The sequence below is a fragment of the Suncus etruscus genome, chromosome 16 (genome assembly GCF_024139225.1).
Source record: "Suncus etruscus isolate mSunEtr1 chromosome 16, mSunEtr1.pri.cur, whole genome shotgun sequence".
Taxonomy (NCBI): Eukaryota; Metazoa; Chordata; class Mammalia; order Eulipotyphla; family Soricidae; genus Suncus; species Suncus etruscus.
The window spans coordinates 80,826,190-80,845,482 of NC_064863.1; the positions used below are offsets into that span (position 1 = coordinate 80,826,190).

At 38.1% G+C, this 19,293-nt stretch overlaps 1 protein-coding gene across 1 annotated transcript in view; it reads left to right on the forward strand.

The window, feature by feature from the left end:
• The first annotated feature begins 12,371 nt into the window (after positions 1-12,371).
• The window catches only part of GRID2 (glutamate ionotropic receptor delta type subunit 2), a 1,564,419-nt gene continuing 1,557,497 nt past the window's right edge, over positions 12,372-19,293 (forward strand). Inside the window, exon 1 of the mRNA XM_049789891.1 lies at positions 12,372-12,459. Within this exon, the coding sequence (XP_049645848.1) occupies positions 12,372-12,459 (88 nt within the window). The remainder of the gene's footprint in view (positions 12,460-19,293) is intronic.

Sequence of the window (19,293 nt, forward strand, 5' to 3'; positions counted from 1 at the left end):
TTATCTTTTCTTTTTCCTTTTTGTTGATTTATATATATATAAAACCCTTCACCAGTGCAACATTCCCATCACCAATATTCCAATTGTCCTTCCTCCAATCCCACACCAGCCTGTACTCTTGACAGGTTTTCTACTTCCTTCATTCAGTCACATTTTGTTATGATAGTTATCAGTGTAATTATTTCTGTGACTGCACTAAACAAACCCTGTGGTGAGCTTCATGTCAGCAGCTGAACCTTCCAGTCTTCCTCTATTTTGTCTCTGAAAATCATTACACAAATATTTTTCATATTTCTCAAAACCCACAGATGAGTGAGACCATTCTGTGTTTATCTCTCTCCCTCTGACTTACTTCACTCAGCAAAATACATTCCTTATACATCCATGTATAGGAAAATTTTATGACTTCATCTCTTCTGATGGCTGCATAATATTCTATTGTTTATATGTACCATAGTTTCTTTAAATATTCATCTATTGAAAGGCATCTAGGCTGTTTTCAGAGTCTGGCTATTATAAACAGTGTTGCAATGAATATAGGTGTGAGAAAGGGATTTTTGTATTGTATTTTTGTGTTTCTAGGATATATCCCTAGGAGTGGTATAGATGGATTGTATGGGAGCTCAACTTCCAGTTTTTGGAGAACTCTTCATATCACTTTCCACAAAGGTTGTACCAGACAGCATTCCCACCAGCAGTGAATAAGAGTTCCTTTCTCTCCACATCCCCGCCAGCACTGCTTGTTCTCATTCTTTCTGATGTGTGCCAATCTCTGTGGTGTGAGATGGTACCTCATAGTTGTTTTGATTTGCATCTCCCTGATGATTAGTGATATGGAGCATTTTTTAGTGTGCCTTTTAGCCATTTGTATTTCTTTTTTGTCAAAGTGTCTGTTCATTTCTTCTCCCCATTTTTTGATGGGGTTAGATGATTTTTTTCTGGTAAAGTTGTGTCAGTGCCTTGTATATTTTGGATATTAACCCATTATCTGATGGGTATTGGGTGAATAGTTTCTCCCACTCAGTGGGAGGCTCTTGTATTCTGGGCCCTATTTCCTTTGAGGTGCAGAAGCTTCTCAGCTTAATATAGTCCCATCTATTTATTTCTGCTTTCACTTGTTTGGACAGTACTGTTTCCTCTTTAAAGATACCTTTATTCTCAATGTCATGGAGTTTTTGACCTACATGTTGTTCTATATACTTTCTGGTTTCAGGTCTGATATCTAGATCTTTAATCCAGTTGGATTTTACCATTGTGCATGATGTTAACAGGAGGTCTAAGTTCACTTTATTACAATGTCATGGGTATCTTTAGTGGGATCACATTAAATCTTTACAAAGCTTTGGGTAGTATTGTCATTCTAATGGTATTAATCCTGCCAATCCAAGAGCAGCATATGCATTTCCATTTCCGTGTGTCTTCTTTTATTTCTTGTATCAGGGTTTTATAGTTTTCTTTGTATAGGCTCTTCACATCTTTAGTTAAGTAGACTCCAAGGTATTTGAGTTTATGTGAGACTAATGTGAATGGGGTTGTTTTCTTAATATCCATTTCTTTCCTATCATTATTGGTGTATAAAAAGGCCATTGATTTCTGTGTGTTAATTTTATAGCCTGCTACGTTGCTATATGCATCTATATTTTCTAAAAGATATTTGATAGAATCTTTAGGGTTTTCTAAGTATAGTCATCTGCGAACAGTGAGAGCTTGAATTATTCCTTTCCTATTTGGATTCCCTTTATATCTTTTTCTTGCCTAATCACTATAGCATGTACTTCCAGTACTATGTTAAATAGGAGTGGTGAGAGGGGGCAACTTTGTCTTGTACCGAAGTTTAGAGAAAAGGCTTTCAGTTTCTCTAACCACAGTTTTCTAAAGAAAAAAAAACCAAGAACTGTATAGAATAAGAAAGAGGGGAAAGGAATATATAAATGTATATATATATATATATATATATATATATATATATATATATATATATATATAGAGAGAGAGAGAGAGAGAGAGAGAGAGAGAGAGAGAGAGAATATCTGTTATAGAGGCAGGCAGGGAAAGGGCAGGAAGGAAACTGGCAATATTGGTATCTGAAATTTTTCACTGGTGAAGGGATGATTGTTGGATATTGTATGACTGAAAGTCAATCCTAAACAACTCTGTATCTCATAGTGATTCTATTTAAAATTTATTTTTAAAAATCACCCCAAACCCTATAAAAAAGAGAGTGTGAATGAACACTTATCTGAAAAAGACAGACTTTTGGCCAATAGACATAAAAATTGCTCAACACTTTTTATCAGAAAAAATTAAATAATAAAAATTAGATAGCATCTCACCTGAATGAGAATGGCACATATACACACACATATGCACGTACAAAAAAAATCCCTGTCAATTCTCCTCAATGGGGTATGTGTTAAAAATTGAACTTTCAGGGCCGGTGAGGTGGCGCTAGAGGTAAGGTGTCTGCCTTGCAAGCGCTAGCCAAGGATCAGGACCACAGTTCGATCCCCTGGTGTCCCATATGGCCCCCCCCAAGCCACGGGCGATTTCTGAGCGCTTGGCCAGGAGTAACCCCTGAGCATTGAACGAGTGTGTCCTGAAAAACAAACAAACAAAACATTGAACTTTCATTCATTGCTCGGAAGATTGTTGCTTAGTTCAGCTCCTATGGAAAACAATGTGAAAAGCTCTTATATAAGTTAGCATAGAGTTACAATATAGTTTAGCAGTTCCACTTCTTGGAACCTACTCCTCAGACAAAACATCATTCAAAAGAATATATAATACTATTATTTTTACACTTAGCACAATAGCTAAGCTATGGAATTAACCTAGGATAAATGATTGATAATTAAAGTGTGGTGTTTATCCACAGTGGAAGACTATGCTGTTAACAGGCAGAATAAAATCTTGAATTTGCTTCAAATTGTTAAATTAATATCTTTAAGAACCATATTACAAACATGTTTGTTGTTGGGTTTCAGTTATAAAAAAGAACACCCCCATTCACCAGTACAACATTTTCACTACTAATGCCCTACATCTCCCTCCTCCCCCACTCCCTATCTCTATTCACCACAGGCATTCTATTTCTCTCACTCACTCATAGTCTATCTTGAGCCAATCCTTCCAGCCCTCATCTCTATTGTCTTTAAGAAGTATTAAAATAATGTTTCTTTATTTTTCTTAGATCCTATAAATGAGAAAGTCTTCTCTCTTTCTCTCTTGCTCACCTGAACGATAATTTTGATCTACATTCAAAAGCTGAAGTATAAAGTGAACTCTTTCCCGAAAGCCTGATACTCATTAGGTTTCTTACAAATCTGACTTCCTACATTGAGATAATTATGAACTTGTAGGTCTTCAAAAATCATGTCTTTGTCCAGTAGAGCTTCCTCTGAGAGGCATCCAGGCATGGCCACTTCTCTGTGGAGAAGCTCACAGCTACATCTGGAAAGTCACCTTGTCCTGGATAAGACCATGAAGCTCTGGGGTGCTCAGAATAAACCTTCAAAGGCCAAACTATTGGAGCAAGTGGAGCTTTGGCAGTTGTTAGAACTACAAGGGGAAAAGACACCTGGGGTTGGGTGGGAAGGAAGCCTTAAGTTTTGTGATGTCACTTGGAGTTCTGTCTGAATTCTTATTTTTTTAATAATTTCTTTAAGCATCATGATTATAAACATGATTGTTGTTGGGTTTCAGTCATAAAAAGAACACACCAGATTCACCATGAAACATTCCCACCACCAATCCCTCCTATGTCCATACTCTTCCGCCAGCTGCCTATATTTCAGAGAATTATAATGCCTATCTCTGTCTGGATTCTGAAAAGGGCCAGGTTCCAGATTCACATGAGGCACTTCTTGGCCATGAAGGAAAAGTTTTGCTTCTTCTTGACTTAGATCCTGTTGATCCAATTTGCTGTGGTCTCCAGGTCATAAAGAAAGAGAGAGGGTAGAAACTGATCAGGTCAGATATGCAGAGGAGATTTATTTTTTTCATTATATATAACTTTTATATTATTATAGATATTATACATATTATAACTTATATAATTAGATTTTTTTGTTTGGCACAACCCAGCAACTCAGAGGTCCTCATAGCTCTGTGCTCTGAACTTTCTCCTGCAGTCTCGGTGCACCATATATAATACCAGAATTTGTTGCAATTTGGTTGTAAATTATTGATACTATGCTTATCAAGATAGGTTAATAATTGAAAGGCAAATACTGGGTGATGTCACCTGCATATACAGAGTAACTGGACAAGAGGAAGCAAGATATCAAAGGAGAAATTCATAAATTATTTTGGTCTCTAGATCCGAAGTACAGGTGAGGAAAAAATAATTGGGTGGGTAAGAGTAAGAAGAGATAGAAGAAAGGCAACAGAGATGGTGTAAGACACATTGGAAGTGAAGAGTTGTAAGATAGACACACACACATATCCAAATTATAAAACCCAAAGCACTTAAAGCAGGAAATCCTGACTACAATATTAAAACTTTAAAATGTGCCTTTCAAGGAGGGAGATTAGCAGGAAGCTGAGGACATTGATGGAGGGAGGTTGACAATGGTGAAGAGAATAATGTTGAAATGTTGTGAAATTAAACTATAACACCTTTGTAAATCATAGTGTCTTTATGAAATTTTTTGCAACTTTTTAAAATAATAATATATTTATTTAAGCACCCTGCTTACAAATATGTTTGTAGTTGGGTATCAGTCTTAAAATAAACACCCTTGTTCACCATGCAGCCTTCCCACCACTAATGCCCCCCAACTCTCTCCTACTTCAGTCCCTGCCTGTATTAGAGACAGGCATTCTATTTCTCTCACTCACTACCATTGCCATGATAGTTATCTGTGTAGTTATTTCTCTAACTGAACTCACCACCCTTTGTGTTAAGTTTCATACTGTGGACTGGTCCTTCCAGCCCTTATCTCTATTATCTTTTTTTCTTTTATTTAGGTATTATCACAATAACATCTTTTATTTTTCTTAAAACCCATAGATGAGTGAGACTATTCTGTTGGTATGTCTCTCCCTCTGACTTATTTTACTCAGCAAAATAATTTCCATGTCCATCCATGTATAGGAAAATATCATAACTTTATTTTCCTGAATGCTGCATAGTATTCCATGTATAGATTACCACAGTTTCTTTAGCCACCCATCTATTGCCAGGCATCTGGGTTGTTTCCAGATCTGGCTATTATAAGTAGCATTGCATTAACATAGTTGTCCAGAAGGCATTTTTTGTTGTGTTTTTGTAGTATAGCTGTATCAAATGGGAGCTCAATTTCCAGTTTTTATATTTGTTTGAGGAATCTCCATATTGTTTTTTATAAAGGCTGGACTAGATGGCATTCCCACCAGCAATAGCAGTGAATGAGAGTTCCTTTCCACATCCTCACCAGCACTGATTGTTCTTGTTCTTTGTGATGTGTGCCCATCTTTGTGGCATGAGATGGTACCTCAGAGTTGTTTTGATTTGCATCTCCCTGATAATTAGTGATGTGGAGCACTTTTCATGTGCCTTTTGGCCATTTGTATTTCTTCTTTGAGGAAGTGTCTGTTTATGTCCTCTCCCCACTTTTTTCTTGTTAAGTTTTGTCAGTACCTTGTATATCTTAAATATTAGCCTGCTTATCAGATGGGTATTAGGTAAATAGTTACTCTCATTCTTTGGGTGACCTTTCTAGTTACTATATCTTTTGAAGTGCAGGATCTTCTCAGTTTAATATAGTCCCATTTGTTTATCTCTGCTTCCACTTATTTGGACAGTGTTGTTTCCTCCTTGAAGATGACTTTAGTTTCAAGGTCATGTAGTGTTTTACCTAGTATATGTTCTTCTATAAACTTTATGGTTCCAGGTATGATATCAAGATCTTTAATCCATTTGTATTTGATCATTGTGCATGGTGTTAGATGGAGGTCCTAGTTCACTTATTTGCATGTAGCTGATCGGGTCTCCCAATACCACTTGTTAAAGAGGCTTTCCTTGCTCCCTTTTGCAAGGTTTCTTGCCCCTTTATCAAAAATTAATTGATTGTATGTCTGGGGAACATTCTCTTAATACTCAAGTCTATTCTATAGATGCAAGGGTCTTTATTCAATACCTTGCTGTTTTAATGACTATTGCTTTGTAGTACAATTTAATATTGGGGAAAGTGAAGCCTCCCATCTTCTTTTTTTTTAGAGTTGCTTTAGCTATTTGTGGGTGTTTATTGTTCCAAAGGAATTTCAGGGATGTTTGATTAACTTCTTTGAAGAATGTCATGAATATTCTTAGAGAATGTCTAAATTTTTAACTCTACCATGACATATTTCTTTAATCATCTAAATTATGCTAAACATATTTAATTTATGTTGGACATATATTTATACTTGGGTGTATGTTGAAATCATGTTTTTGTCATCACCTAAGAATATTTCCAAAGATATTCTAACTTTTCTACACCAAACAGTTAATCTCTATTATAAATGATGGGACTGAGAATGGTGTGAAATGCTTTTATGAGCAGACCACTTCAATTCCTGATAAATCTGTTTGTTTTGGAATAAGTCAGGATGTTTTGACTTATGCTACATAAATAATAATCTATTATACATTAACTACATTTTCTTTTTTCATTAACCCATTAAGTAATTTATATCTAAATACTTATATTTACAGTTTTAGGATCAATAAAAAGTATTTTGTATATTTATGTACACTTCACATTAATAAATAAAAAGTGTGGGCCTGAGAGATTGTACAGTGGCAAATCCCCCCTTTTTTTGCATGTATGTGACCCAGGTGTTTTCTCCAGTAACCTACAAGTTCTCTGAGGCCTTTTAGGAGTGACCTTTGAGCACAGAAATGGGAGTAAGTTTTGAAACTGCCACGTATGGCCCCCAAATAAAATCAAAATAAAAAAGTATATATTTTTTCAATATTTGAAAACCCTCATAGTTCTAATGTGTGCATAATTGTGACTATTAACCATACTCTTTTTATAACATCTCTTGTTGATGGATAAAACATCTAGTTGTTTTCCACATGATACTTGTGACTATAAAATACAGTGTTATTTTAAAATGTGTATTAATTACCTCAAGCACAAGCAGAATTATATATTATGTCTAGTTTCCTAAGTCCCTAATGGAATGTGTTTCAAAAGACACATAACTTAAACTTAAACTTAACTTAAAATTAAAAGTAATAAAATATGATTTTAGGTATAATTTATAATTCATATTAATTATAGTTAGCATCATGTATTTCTTGCTACTTTTGACCTCTATATTAAATATTTGACTAATCTTATAATGTTATAGTAGAAAGATGAATCATATATCTGGATGGAAATTTTTACAAAGAGTAGCCAAATTCAATTATTTCTTTAAGATATCTAAAATATATTTTGGAAACAACAAATAAATTAACATCAATTTTGAAACCAAAATGTTAATCACATAATAGTATTTAATATTTCAATTACACTGAAATAGAAGATTGACATATTATTTTGAATTACTCTTTTGCTACTTATTTTCTATATAGCTAAAATTAAAAAAAATTAAAGATCAGAATATAACAGAATACAACAGCTTACTTATTACTCCATGTGGAGAATTAGAATTTAAGATTGAGAAAATGCAATCATCTCAAAATAAGTTAAAATACCAGTATAAGTTAAATATATTTGTTTCATTAATGTGAGTTCATAAATTGAAAGCTTCAGACATTGAAAAGTAAGCTGATTAAATCTACACCAAGCATGGATGCCATCTTGTGGGGACAGAATATAATGTAGTGAGGGGCCAATCTCAAAAAAGTTTCCCCTACTGGAGTTCATGTCCTCATTTAACCTCAGTTTACCAACTGTTTGCTTGTTATTAATATTCTACTTGAAATTCAGCATCAAACATCCAAAACATCAAAACATCCAAACAGAAAAAATAAGGCATTGAGAAGAAATTCATCTATCGATCTAGCTGAATCTTAGGAACTAAAATGTGTTCATTGTCTTGCTTATTGTAGGGGTAATGAAAAGCTTTGACATGGAAAGTTTTCACTTGAATTCATTTTCATAACAGATAACTTTGTTCAATTGTTCATATTAAAATGATCAATCTAGTTGCAAACTTTGGACAAAATTTTTACCTCATTGAATTAGAAAAAAAAAATAACTGCCTTGCCAGAGCAACCTCAAAAAGTTAGGGAAATGTTTTAAAATAAAGAGTATACTAATTTAGAATAAATATAAAAAAAGAAGAATGAAAGGAAACAGATCATCACCAAAAATGAGATTTACACAAACAAATAACATTATAGAGTACAATATGATGAAATAGTGCAAAGTTAACCTTGACAAAAAGAAGGCCAGATAAATCCTGTGTCAGAATATGTTACATAGGAATATGTACTTTTAAGTGATTTTCAGAGTATTTCTCTAAAATGTCAATACAAATTTCAGGATATTTCCTAATTTTCTAGACAGCTCCTGTATGGGAGAGAAAAAAATATGTATTTTAAATTATTACTATATAATTGTTTCTTCTACAATTATAAACTTACAATCAATTACTGAACTCGTGTAGTTTTACTCCTTAAACATGTTAAAGTTGATATATTTAGAACCTTTTGTATGATAAACCATATTTCTAATACTAAGGATAACATTATAGTGAATTAAAAGTGATTCAGAAGCATAGAACCCAGAGTAAGCCCTGAGTACAGCCAGATGTAAATGAAAAACAAAGCCAACAACAAAAAATAAGTAAAAAATATGCTTCAAGTATTTTGTTGCATTTTATTGCATTTTTTTTGGGGGGGGGGTCAACCTGGCAGCTCTCAGGGGTAACTCCTGGCTATGCACTCATAAATCGCTCCAGACAGTCTTGGGGAATCATCTGGGATGCCAGGTATCAAACTCAGGTCCTTTGCAGGTTGGCCACATGCAAGGCAAACATCCTATTGCTGTGTTATCACTCCAACCCATGAATTTTTCTTTTTATAAAGTATTTAAGCACCATAATTACAAGTATGATTGTAGTCATGTTTAAATTATAAACAGAACACCCCCCTTCACCACTGCAACATTCCCACTACTGATGCCCCCGACCTCCCTCTATATTCGAGACAGGCATTCTATTTTGACACCTGCTATATTCGAGATAGGCATTCTATTTCAATTTTTCTTAGAGTACATTATACCTGATTAAAGAACTTATCTCTGCACATGTCCACAAGATAAAGTTAACACTTTTTGATTCTGATTATTTTTATAACAGGTAAACAAGCAATTCTAACACTTTATATTTTAGGGTTATTTAGATGATCTAACCTACTGATTTAAAAAATTTATAGTTATATCACGATTTATATCTGAATAAATTCCAGTCTCACAAGAATACACTTATGAATCATAGCTCACTTATAGCTTTATTCCAAAAATTAAATATTTCAAAGTTGAATTTCAGCACATAAACCATTTCTATAGAATAAAATTTGGATTAAAGCTAAGCAATTTTAATTAGATAAGTTCATTAAACTGAAAGTGCAATATTAACAAATCACAGAGAAATTTTTATTCCCCCCTCTAGAATTTAAGTTAACTAATACATTCAAATACTTTGCTTCCACCTATCTAAATATTGTGTTACAAGATGCAATTTTCTATATACTAGAAAATACAGATAATACATAATTTTAAAAAAGTGTTCTTAAAAACAATAAAGATCTATTGAGCAGGATGGTAAAAGGAGACCGATATACTTAAATTGAAAAAAGAAAGGCACCGTTATATTTTTAAATTTGTATTAACTTTCCTGTGTTATTTTTTGTAAAGCTATATCTTTCATTGGTTCATCTATTTCTTCTTAAAGGTAGCAATAATCTTGTGCTGTCTTCTGTTGTTTGTTACTCAGACCTATTTTCTTAAATGGGGTAAAGGAATGGTGGCTCTGAAATCTTCAGGGAATCATCTCTGGAGGATTTTCTATGTATAGGGTCAAGTCTTAAAGTCAACTTACTTAATTTGAAGTGATTTGGGGGAAAAATTCCCATTATTCCAAAATAAAGAAGCACTAAATGACAACAATGAAAAAAATATAATCAGAATACACTAAAATTGAAGAGAGAAAATAGCATGAATTGATGATTTGATATGTCCAGGCTTTGATGGGGCAAGCCAACTATTATCCCTTCCAACTGTTATTGTTAAACAATCCTTGACAATCCGTCCAACGATAGCCCAGCAGGCAAAAGGAGTCTGAGCTAAATTAAAAAATGACAGAGGAGATTGATTTGGGGTGTATTAACGTTCTTTCCCACAGAGCTGATAGCATAAATAACAATATTACAGCACGTTTTCTGTAATATCAGGGGAAGTGCCAAAATAGATAAAAGAAGGAAAATATTTCACAGAGGTGAGAATACACAACTGTGTTTGAGGAAATCGCAGCCAACTGCACCAGGCTAGGAGAAGACTCAGAGAGAAAGTAGAAAAAAAAAAAAAAAAAAGAAAAAAAGAAAAAAAAAGGAACGGTCCAAATCTGATGGTAATCTGGCCTCTGAGTAGTTGTTGGTCTTTCCATGTGTTAAGTAGTTGAATTCCTAAATGATTATAACGTCATTTAAATAATACCAGGACCCTTCATTCCTGACTTCAACTAGATGCTGGAATACTGGCTGCATGAACAAATCTGCAGTCTAAAATGAGACCAGGTTAGTTATTGGTTGATCACAGAAGAAAGGCAGTCACAGTAGCGCGTTTTACTGTAAGGAATAGGCTGGCAAAACACCCTTTCATTCTGGGACTGGGAGACTGTCATTCTCCCAGTACTTTCTCCTCTCTTTCCACGGAGAAGCCACTCATTTTCTCCCTAATCTGAATTTGTATTCATAGGTCAGTGATTAAGCTTACTCAGTGCATACGTTTAATACACATTTCCACTAGACTATACATGTTATTTCATGGATTATATCTATGATCCGGAATCTTCTTTATTTTCAATCCACTAGATTTTCTAAAAAAAAAAAAAAAAATACTCTGGAGACAGAAAAAAAAAAAAGATCAATCTAAGGAAAGTAATTAGCACGCCCTTTCCTTTTTTATAACTTTATAATTGAAATCTCATTAAAAAAGCTTTCTAGGTCTCTTTTTTCCCTTAGTGACCCCCCGTGTCCCTAATTCTTCTAACCACTTCTTTGGACTAATACTAGGCAGGAGACTAAAGGGGAGGGTGGGAAAGTCTGATACCTGTTGGCGAAGAGCAAGGTTAAATAAGTGGGGTGGCTTTTTTTAAGGCTGCTTTTAGCCTTCTGGAGAGAGAGAGAAAAAAAAAAAAGAGAGAAAAAGAAAGGTGGGGGTGGTCAGTGTCTTTCTCCCCAAGCGCTGCCTTTTTGCTCAGTCCCGGTTGAGGGGTGCAAGCGAGCGGCAGTGGCACCTTTGCCTTGGGCTTCTCCCTCCCTTGGGTTGCAGAGAGCGAGTGGAGGAGGCGGTTATTAGCGGGAGCTCTTGCACCCTCCGGCCCCTCTCTCGGCGCTGAAAGCTCCCCTCTCGCCGTGCAGGCGGCGTGGGGGCCGGTGCAGCAGCAGCAGCAGGTGCAGCAGCAGCAGCAGCAGCAGCAGCAGCAGCAGCAGCAGCAGCAGCAGCAGCAGCAGCAGCAGCCGCCGCAGCTCCTCGGCTCGCCTCTCGCGGGCGGTTGGCTCCACGCAGCAGCCCGGCCTTTGGAACGGCGACCTCATCCATCCCCGGCATTTCTGGGCCGCCGGGCCCCGCCGTGGGCGCCAGGGCACCCCGGTGCCAACGCGGTCTCCAAGCGGGCTGGCAGCGGATTGCCAGCGGGGCGCGCTCGGGCATCTCCTCTCCTCTGCATTCCTCTCCGCATTCCCTGCTGCAAGTGCATCCCTTGGGCTGCCTCCCGGGGGCCCCGTCTTGAGATCAGAGACCCCCCCCCCCCCAAAAGCGAGAGGGGCCGTCGGGGCGGGGGCGCGCGGGGGAAGGGGACATCCGGCGGCGCGCGGGTGCGGGGGATCGGCTGCAAGTTGCCTGCCGCGGCAGCGCTGGGACCCGAGAGCCTCGGACCCCGCGCTAAGCTGGTCCCCTGCGGGCAGCCGACGCGCCCCCGGGCTCTCCAAACTGCACCCCGGCTCGCCCCATCCAGGGACGCGACCGCGCCGCGCCGCGCGCACCCGTCCGCGCTCCGCATCTGCTGCACCGGCGCCGCGAGGCTCTGCCGGGCCCGGTGGGTCCCGCACAACAACTCCTCCGTGACCCCCCAAACTCTTCGGACGCTTCGGCGACAGCCTCTGGGGGAAGCCCGCACGCCGCCCCCCCACCCCGCAACCCCGCAGCCGCGCCAGGCAGGCAGGCGAGGCCATGGAAGTTTTCCCTTGGTTCCTGCTGCTGTGCCTCTGCGGGTCCCGAACCTGGCGCGGGGCGAATGCGGATTCCATCATCCACATCGGTAAGCGCTCCCTATTCGGGGGTCCCTGCTCGGCTTGTGCGCCCCCCGGCCCGGTTCTTCTCAAGCCCCCCCGGGTGCGCCAGCTGTCACTCCCGCTGCAACGCGCGCGCGGGGTGCTTGGAGAGGGGCTCGTCTGGCTCCGGGGACGCGTGTGTCTGTGTGTGCCAGGGAGTGTGTGCGGGGGGAAAAAGGGAACTTTCCTCCTTTTTTTTCCCGCATGTGCCTTTTCTACCCCCCCCCCCCCCACCAAGAAAGCCCCATCAACGCGGGCTGGAGAGGTTGCGGGGAACGGGCGATGGCACCTGCTGGAGAGGTGCGCGCGCGCTTGTGTGTGTGTGTTTGGGGTTCGGAGCGAACAGGTGGTTTTACAACGTCCATGCCCGAGGCCTCCCTGTCCCGGGCCACTGGTGGGGAGGTTGCGGGTGTTTAGCGGTGATCCCGCACCGCCTCGCTTCGAATCCGAGTCCCCAGGATGCGCCCAGTGGAGATGCCGCCGAGCGGGCGCATTGGCGGCAGGGCGCGGGACTCGGCGCTCCGGGGACGGGCCGGCTGTGTGCTGGGTATCTGGGCACTCTCCGGCTTCTCGAACGCCAGGGCTAGCTGCTCTGCTCTTGCGGGACTCGACAGCGATGGGAGCCGCCGCCCATGCCCGCTTCCCTCCCTCGCCAGTTGCTGCCCAGCTTCCCCGGGGCTCCGTGCGGAGAGGCTCCGCGCCGGCCTTGCGGCCTGAGTCGAGGAGAGACTTGGTTGGTGCCCGGGCCCCATCTATCGGCCTGCCACAGGCTGGGGGTGTGTATGTAGGGATAGGGGGGGCCTAGCCGGAGCATCATTATCATGCAGGGCATTCGCCACTCGGGGCTACAACTCTTCTCTCTCTCTCGCTAATCCGCACCAGCCATGCCCTTACGCGGCTCCAGCACTGGCGAGGACGCTTGCTTTCCTTCCCGGAGATTCGCCTCTCCTTGGGGATGCCAAGCAGGGTGTTGGTACCGGGCTGCCGAGGGAGAAGCCCTTGTTGGGGGGGGGGTGCATTTCTGCAGCCGCGGTACTTGGAGCTGTCCAGACTAGGTTGCTGGGCTGCAAATTCGCGAAATACAAGGGTCGCAGCCTCTCTCTCTCCACTCTGCTCCTCTCTGCCCTTCCCCCGCGCCACACACGCGCGCACACGCACACAGACACGGGCACACCTGGAGTGGGCATGGAATCGGCTTGCAAGGGAAGGTGGTGCCAAGGGTTTCTCTCTCCGGAGCAGCCCCTCAGATCCAGGAAGCCTCCTCTTGATCTAGGAGATGGTCTTGGAAACATGTCTGCCATTCCCTATAATTTCTATCAGAAGGACCCCCCCCCCTACTCCACCCCTCACCCAACCCTTTCACACACTCACATGTACATAGATGCTGGTGTATATTTGCAAGGGGGCGACGAGACCGGGATTCACAAAATCTTATATTGGGGCATTAAATCAATTAAGCGTCGCTGGATCACGTTCTGTCTGCAAGCTCACGGTGCCAATGGGTTCAGAACTTTTCAGGGGGGGGGGACATTATAGTCTCAATGAGGGTTTCAATGATGCTCCGAGAGAGTTCAAAAATGAGCCCTGCTCCTCTTAAAGGAATGACATATATTTATGTCGAATTGTAAGTGGCTGGAGCAGGAATGCAGCTATAGGTTATCCTCGTGCATGTACGTTTATTTTAGGATGAGCTGTTTGCCTTATGCTTCTTCATAACTCAGGAGGTTTATGAATAAATATCATTCGTATTGCTTATTTATGGTCTCCACAATAAATCCATTTATTTGCTCACCTCTAAAACAACTTGCTAGCCTCTGTCAGATGAAACGATGGCAATGAATATTTTTGTAATGCAGTCTGGACAGATCAGAACTGTTGTATTTTTTTCCCTTTGATTCTGTTGTCTATCAGTGTTAAATTGTTTATTTATAAGCAGTCCCAAAAGTGAATCTGAAAATGAGATATTTCTTTAGAAAACTAGTTTAATGCATAAACAGTGTGATTCTTACTCAAATAAATGATTGCTTAATTTTGATTTGAGTGTAATTAATTAGTACTCTAGACAATAGCGTTACCTATTTTAGACTACTTCATATTGTCAGAAAGCTTGCAAAGAGGTTTGCTTAAGATACCCCAAATCCTTTTTTGAAAGCGTTAACACTTAAAATTTAAAATAACCTCTTCTAATATGTGAGCACTTAACTGGTTAGCAAAACCCACAAGCTTCCACCCCAACCTCAGCATAATGATTGTAATAAATGGAAAACTTTAACTCGAAATAAATTTAATGCACCCACTAAAATTTTAAAATACCAAGGTAATAGCCATTGGATTAGTTTACGTGGCTGAATAAGAAAATAGAAATAATCTTTATGAGGCTGATTACCTTCATCTACATATTTAATGTGAGAAATATACTTAAGGCCAATGTCATGTTTCTGCACTAAATGTATGAAAATGATGACACTAGAGAGGCAAAGTGATCATTTCAGATCTCAAGATAGAGTCAGAAATGAAAGTCTTCCCCTTCTCATGTAATGTGCTGAGGTAGAAAGGATCTTCAATATGTAGTTCAGGCAAACTGGAGAGATAAAAAGGACACTGCTCTAATAGGTTCCTTAAATATGAAATCCTTTTAATATTGAACCACATTATATGGATGAAAACTTTGGTTTCTTCTCTCTTTGTTTTCATATAAAGCTGGTAATTTAGTTAAGACAGTTCTAAGCTTTAGCCTATAGCATCTTATTAAAAATACTAGTTAAACCAAACAATGAGCTATAGTTTAATGGTTAGACTCTAATAATTGCATGTGAAATGTATTTGTTTCAGTCAACTGCATAATTGTGATTACTTTGAGTTTCTGTTATATTTTGAAGACATTTGAAAATGATGTGTTCATTTAACACATATGTCTAAAGACATCATATTTAATAGGAATTACTCCATTGTGATTTTTCTCCCCTTTCCAAGAAAGAAATTAGATGTATAAAAACTGCTCTTTTGAGTTATGCTTTTACTTTGAGCCTATGCATTGATTGAGTAATTTCATCAGGCCCACATTACTTGATTGCTTAGAAGTATCCTAATGATCTGCATGCTGTAGGAAGAACCAAAAACTCGTGAGTGGAATGGCAATGCATTGTGTTTTATGAGGCTATTCAAAAGTCGCTCTGATTTATGTAGCTAGAAAGCTCCCGAGTCTTTGAGATTAGCCACACTGACTGCTATTTCTTTATACATCAGTCTTGCCAAACACTTTCCTCCGTAAACACAACAGGAGTTAAGAGCAGTGCTTTAATTAAGCAGGGATTAGGTGGCATTTCCAGTCAACTGCACAGTTTGTGATTTGCTTGATATCTAATATGGAGGATCTCATGTTTTTACAGTTTAAAAACATGTGCTCATTTCTTCATCTGTTTCTGTTGCTCACAAACCTGTTTGGAACAGTTTTTCCTGTTATATCTCTGCAAAGGAACCCTCAAAAACACACTTACCCATGTATTAGAAAAAATAGCATGTGTTGATGTTAGCAGAATATTCTCTTCCAGAAGGAGAGTCAGAAAGGAAGAAGTTGTTCATAACTGTGACCAAGTTTTGCAAAGCTCCAGTTTATATAATCTTTCATCACAATAAAACTTAAAGCATGGTAGAAAATAAGTGAATGAATAAAAATATCATGACATTTAAAATAATATTTATATTATATTTAATATCTTTTACTTCTATACAGAGGACTATTTTCTCAAATACTTGTTACATAATCAAGCTGTCTTCTATGAAAATGCTTCTTTTAACTCTTTAAATAATTTATATTGGTGATTTGTAGTCCCACAGGACTCAAATATAAGGGGAAATAAACCATACAATCTACATATAAGCCATACAATAAGAATAAACCATATAAATAATAAATAATTAATAAGAAATAACAAACTATATTAGCCATACCAACTATTTTATTGGTATTTTAATTATTTACAATTTCTGCATTCAAAGTTATATATGCTATCTTGTATAATCTGCACAGTGTTAAGGCATAATTTATGATTTTAAAATAATGGCAAACTTGACAATTTTGTCATTCATACAGTTCTCTGAATAACAGTCAAGATATATATTAATCTAGGCAGTGCTATTTATCAGGGATATTAATTATGACATGACTAATAAGCCATTAAACTAAGGGCCATTTTTTCAAAGTGAAATGTACATCCAATAAATATTTGCTATAATTATTAATTTTAATATAATTAAAATCAAGATGATTAACTTTCTACTATTTAACAACATTGAGATTACTAGATTTAACAAAAGATACATCATATTAAATTCAAATTTTTAAAGGCTAATTTTATCATACTGTAATTTTACCTCTAAAATAACTTAAAGTGTAATTTAAAGTGACTTTTATTTTAACCCAGAAGTTTTATTTACCATTTATTTATATTTATTTACTATTTATTTATTGAGTGCATTGTTTGTAAAATAAAATATTCAACATTGCCCTATGCTCTTTATGTTAATTCATAGGATAGATGCCCTATGGACATTAACACCTATTTTTAGTACAAGCATATTATTTATTACAAAATATTTTCTGACCTATAAAGATAGTTTTGTCATTAGGTGTCACTGAGTTGTTTTATGTAGTCCTTGAAAACCACATGCAATACATATATGTATGTATATACAGATATATAATCAGCGCAAAAAAACATTTAATGAGGTCCATGTTCCTACAAGATATGGATGGCTTTCATTTTACAGCCAGAAATAAAAATGTCGTTCTTCCCTCTTATTCTTAAAATTTAAATCTAGGTCATATTTAACCCTTTAATTATCTGATAAATTATTTGATTGCTAAATCGAATCATGTATTTTTCCAACAAATTTAAAATGCTATAGAAATAAATGACTTATTTCTGGGTATGCGTGTGTGTGTGTGTGTGTGTGTGTGTATCTTTAGGGTGGTGGATCTATGAATCTAGGCCACACAGCTTTGCTTGAGGGTAACTTCTGGAGGTGCTTGGAGGACCTTGTGGTGACAGAGATTGAATTCTTGTAGGCTGCATGCAAGACAGGTGGATTAGTCGTATACCTTTCAATGGTAAAAGGGTCCTAAGATCATATACTGTAGAATTAAATAATTAACGATGGGCTGGGATGGAGGTGGATGGAGGCTTTATTCTTAGGCTATGGCCACGTGGCTTCATCCCCCATCAACTGGCGGGTCTGGGGTCCAGGAAAGCGTCCGGTATTGAACTCACTCACAGACAGGCTTCACGAAGCATCAACTTTATTCATGCCCTATCCACCACATGTGTGGCCTATATCATAACCTTTTAAGCATTCAGCCATTCTTAGCTAGCCCAGTATCTTAACTCCTTTCAGCCATCTTCTCTTTGACCTCCATGCTGGCAAAAGACCAAAAAGGGCCTAGTCCCCTCTGGTCAAAGCCTTATCTACCCTTTCCAAGACCCCTCCCAGGAAATGGGTGGGGTCTTGCAGGTAAGGTCAAGTTACCTAGGAAAAATTGGGGGGATGAGGCTTCAATATACGAATATTCTTTGTAGAAATGGTCTTAACAGACATTAGTGAATAGTGTTCATTACAAAGTGTGGATATTCTGCTTTCCAGTGAAATAATTAGAAGACATATAATGAGATTTGTGATTTTAAAGACACATGTACAGAATTACAAGAAATACACAATGACATTAATATAAATATTTTAGAAAATGTCAACTGTGGAGTTTGTGAATCATTCATTATCTGTGTTTTCCAATGATGTAAACTTAATAAACATTAAATTTTATGATTTACAATTTACACATTGGTTTGTGTAGAAATTACAAAACAACTGTAATAATTAGTGATCATTTAAAGAGGCAAAGTCTGTAGCTTATAAGAATATAAGATTTCTCAAAGGAATTAAATGAAGGTTAAATTTAATAAAATAAATTTGTTTTAACATTGGTAAAAACACATAATTAAGAATAATAGTTTAAATTAATGAAGTTTTTGTATGTTCAACTTGCCCTTAAATTGGCAAATTAGTTAATACATAAATTTTAGTAAGTTATTACTGAATAAGAGGATGATGAGGTGGTTTATCTAAAAGATAAAGGAAAACATACAAAATTAATTTGGGAATTGATGAAAAGGACATCTGAGGTTTCAGTTTACATTTTGTGAATTTTGTCATTTGAGTGTAAATGCAAATTTTATATAATGTGAAAAATATTAGGGTATGTCTAAAACAATAAAGAGGACATTTTGGGTTAAATGTTTAAGGCTCGAAAGTATTTATTTTATTAGTACCTAAGAGGAAAAATATTGATAATTTCTCGCTTTTTTTTGGTGTTAGTTTTTGCTTTTTGGTTTTGGCCCACACACAGCAGCGCTCAGGGGTTATTCCTGGCTCTGCACTCAGAAATTGCTCCTGGCAGGCTCAGGGAACCATATGGGATGCCAGGCATAAAACCCGGGTTCATCCCAGATTGGCCTAGTGCAAAGGAAACACTCTACCTCTGTGCTAATACTCCAGCCCCGAGCTTTCACTTATAGCATCCCTTAAACAAATGTTTGACTATCATTAAATTTCAAAAATTCTATTTTTTTGAGGAATTATGAGAAGTTTCATTCAGGGGCAGAGAGTGATCTAGAAAAAGGAAATTAGTGGAAATTAGTGAAACATACATTTTTTTAGGGGTCTATACTTTATTCTGTCCAGGAACTGTATTTTATACTCTATGTTCCCACAACTATATGGTTCTGGGGACAAAAACTGGGTCTCCTGCATGTAAAGCACATGCGCAG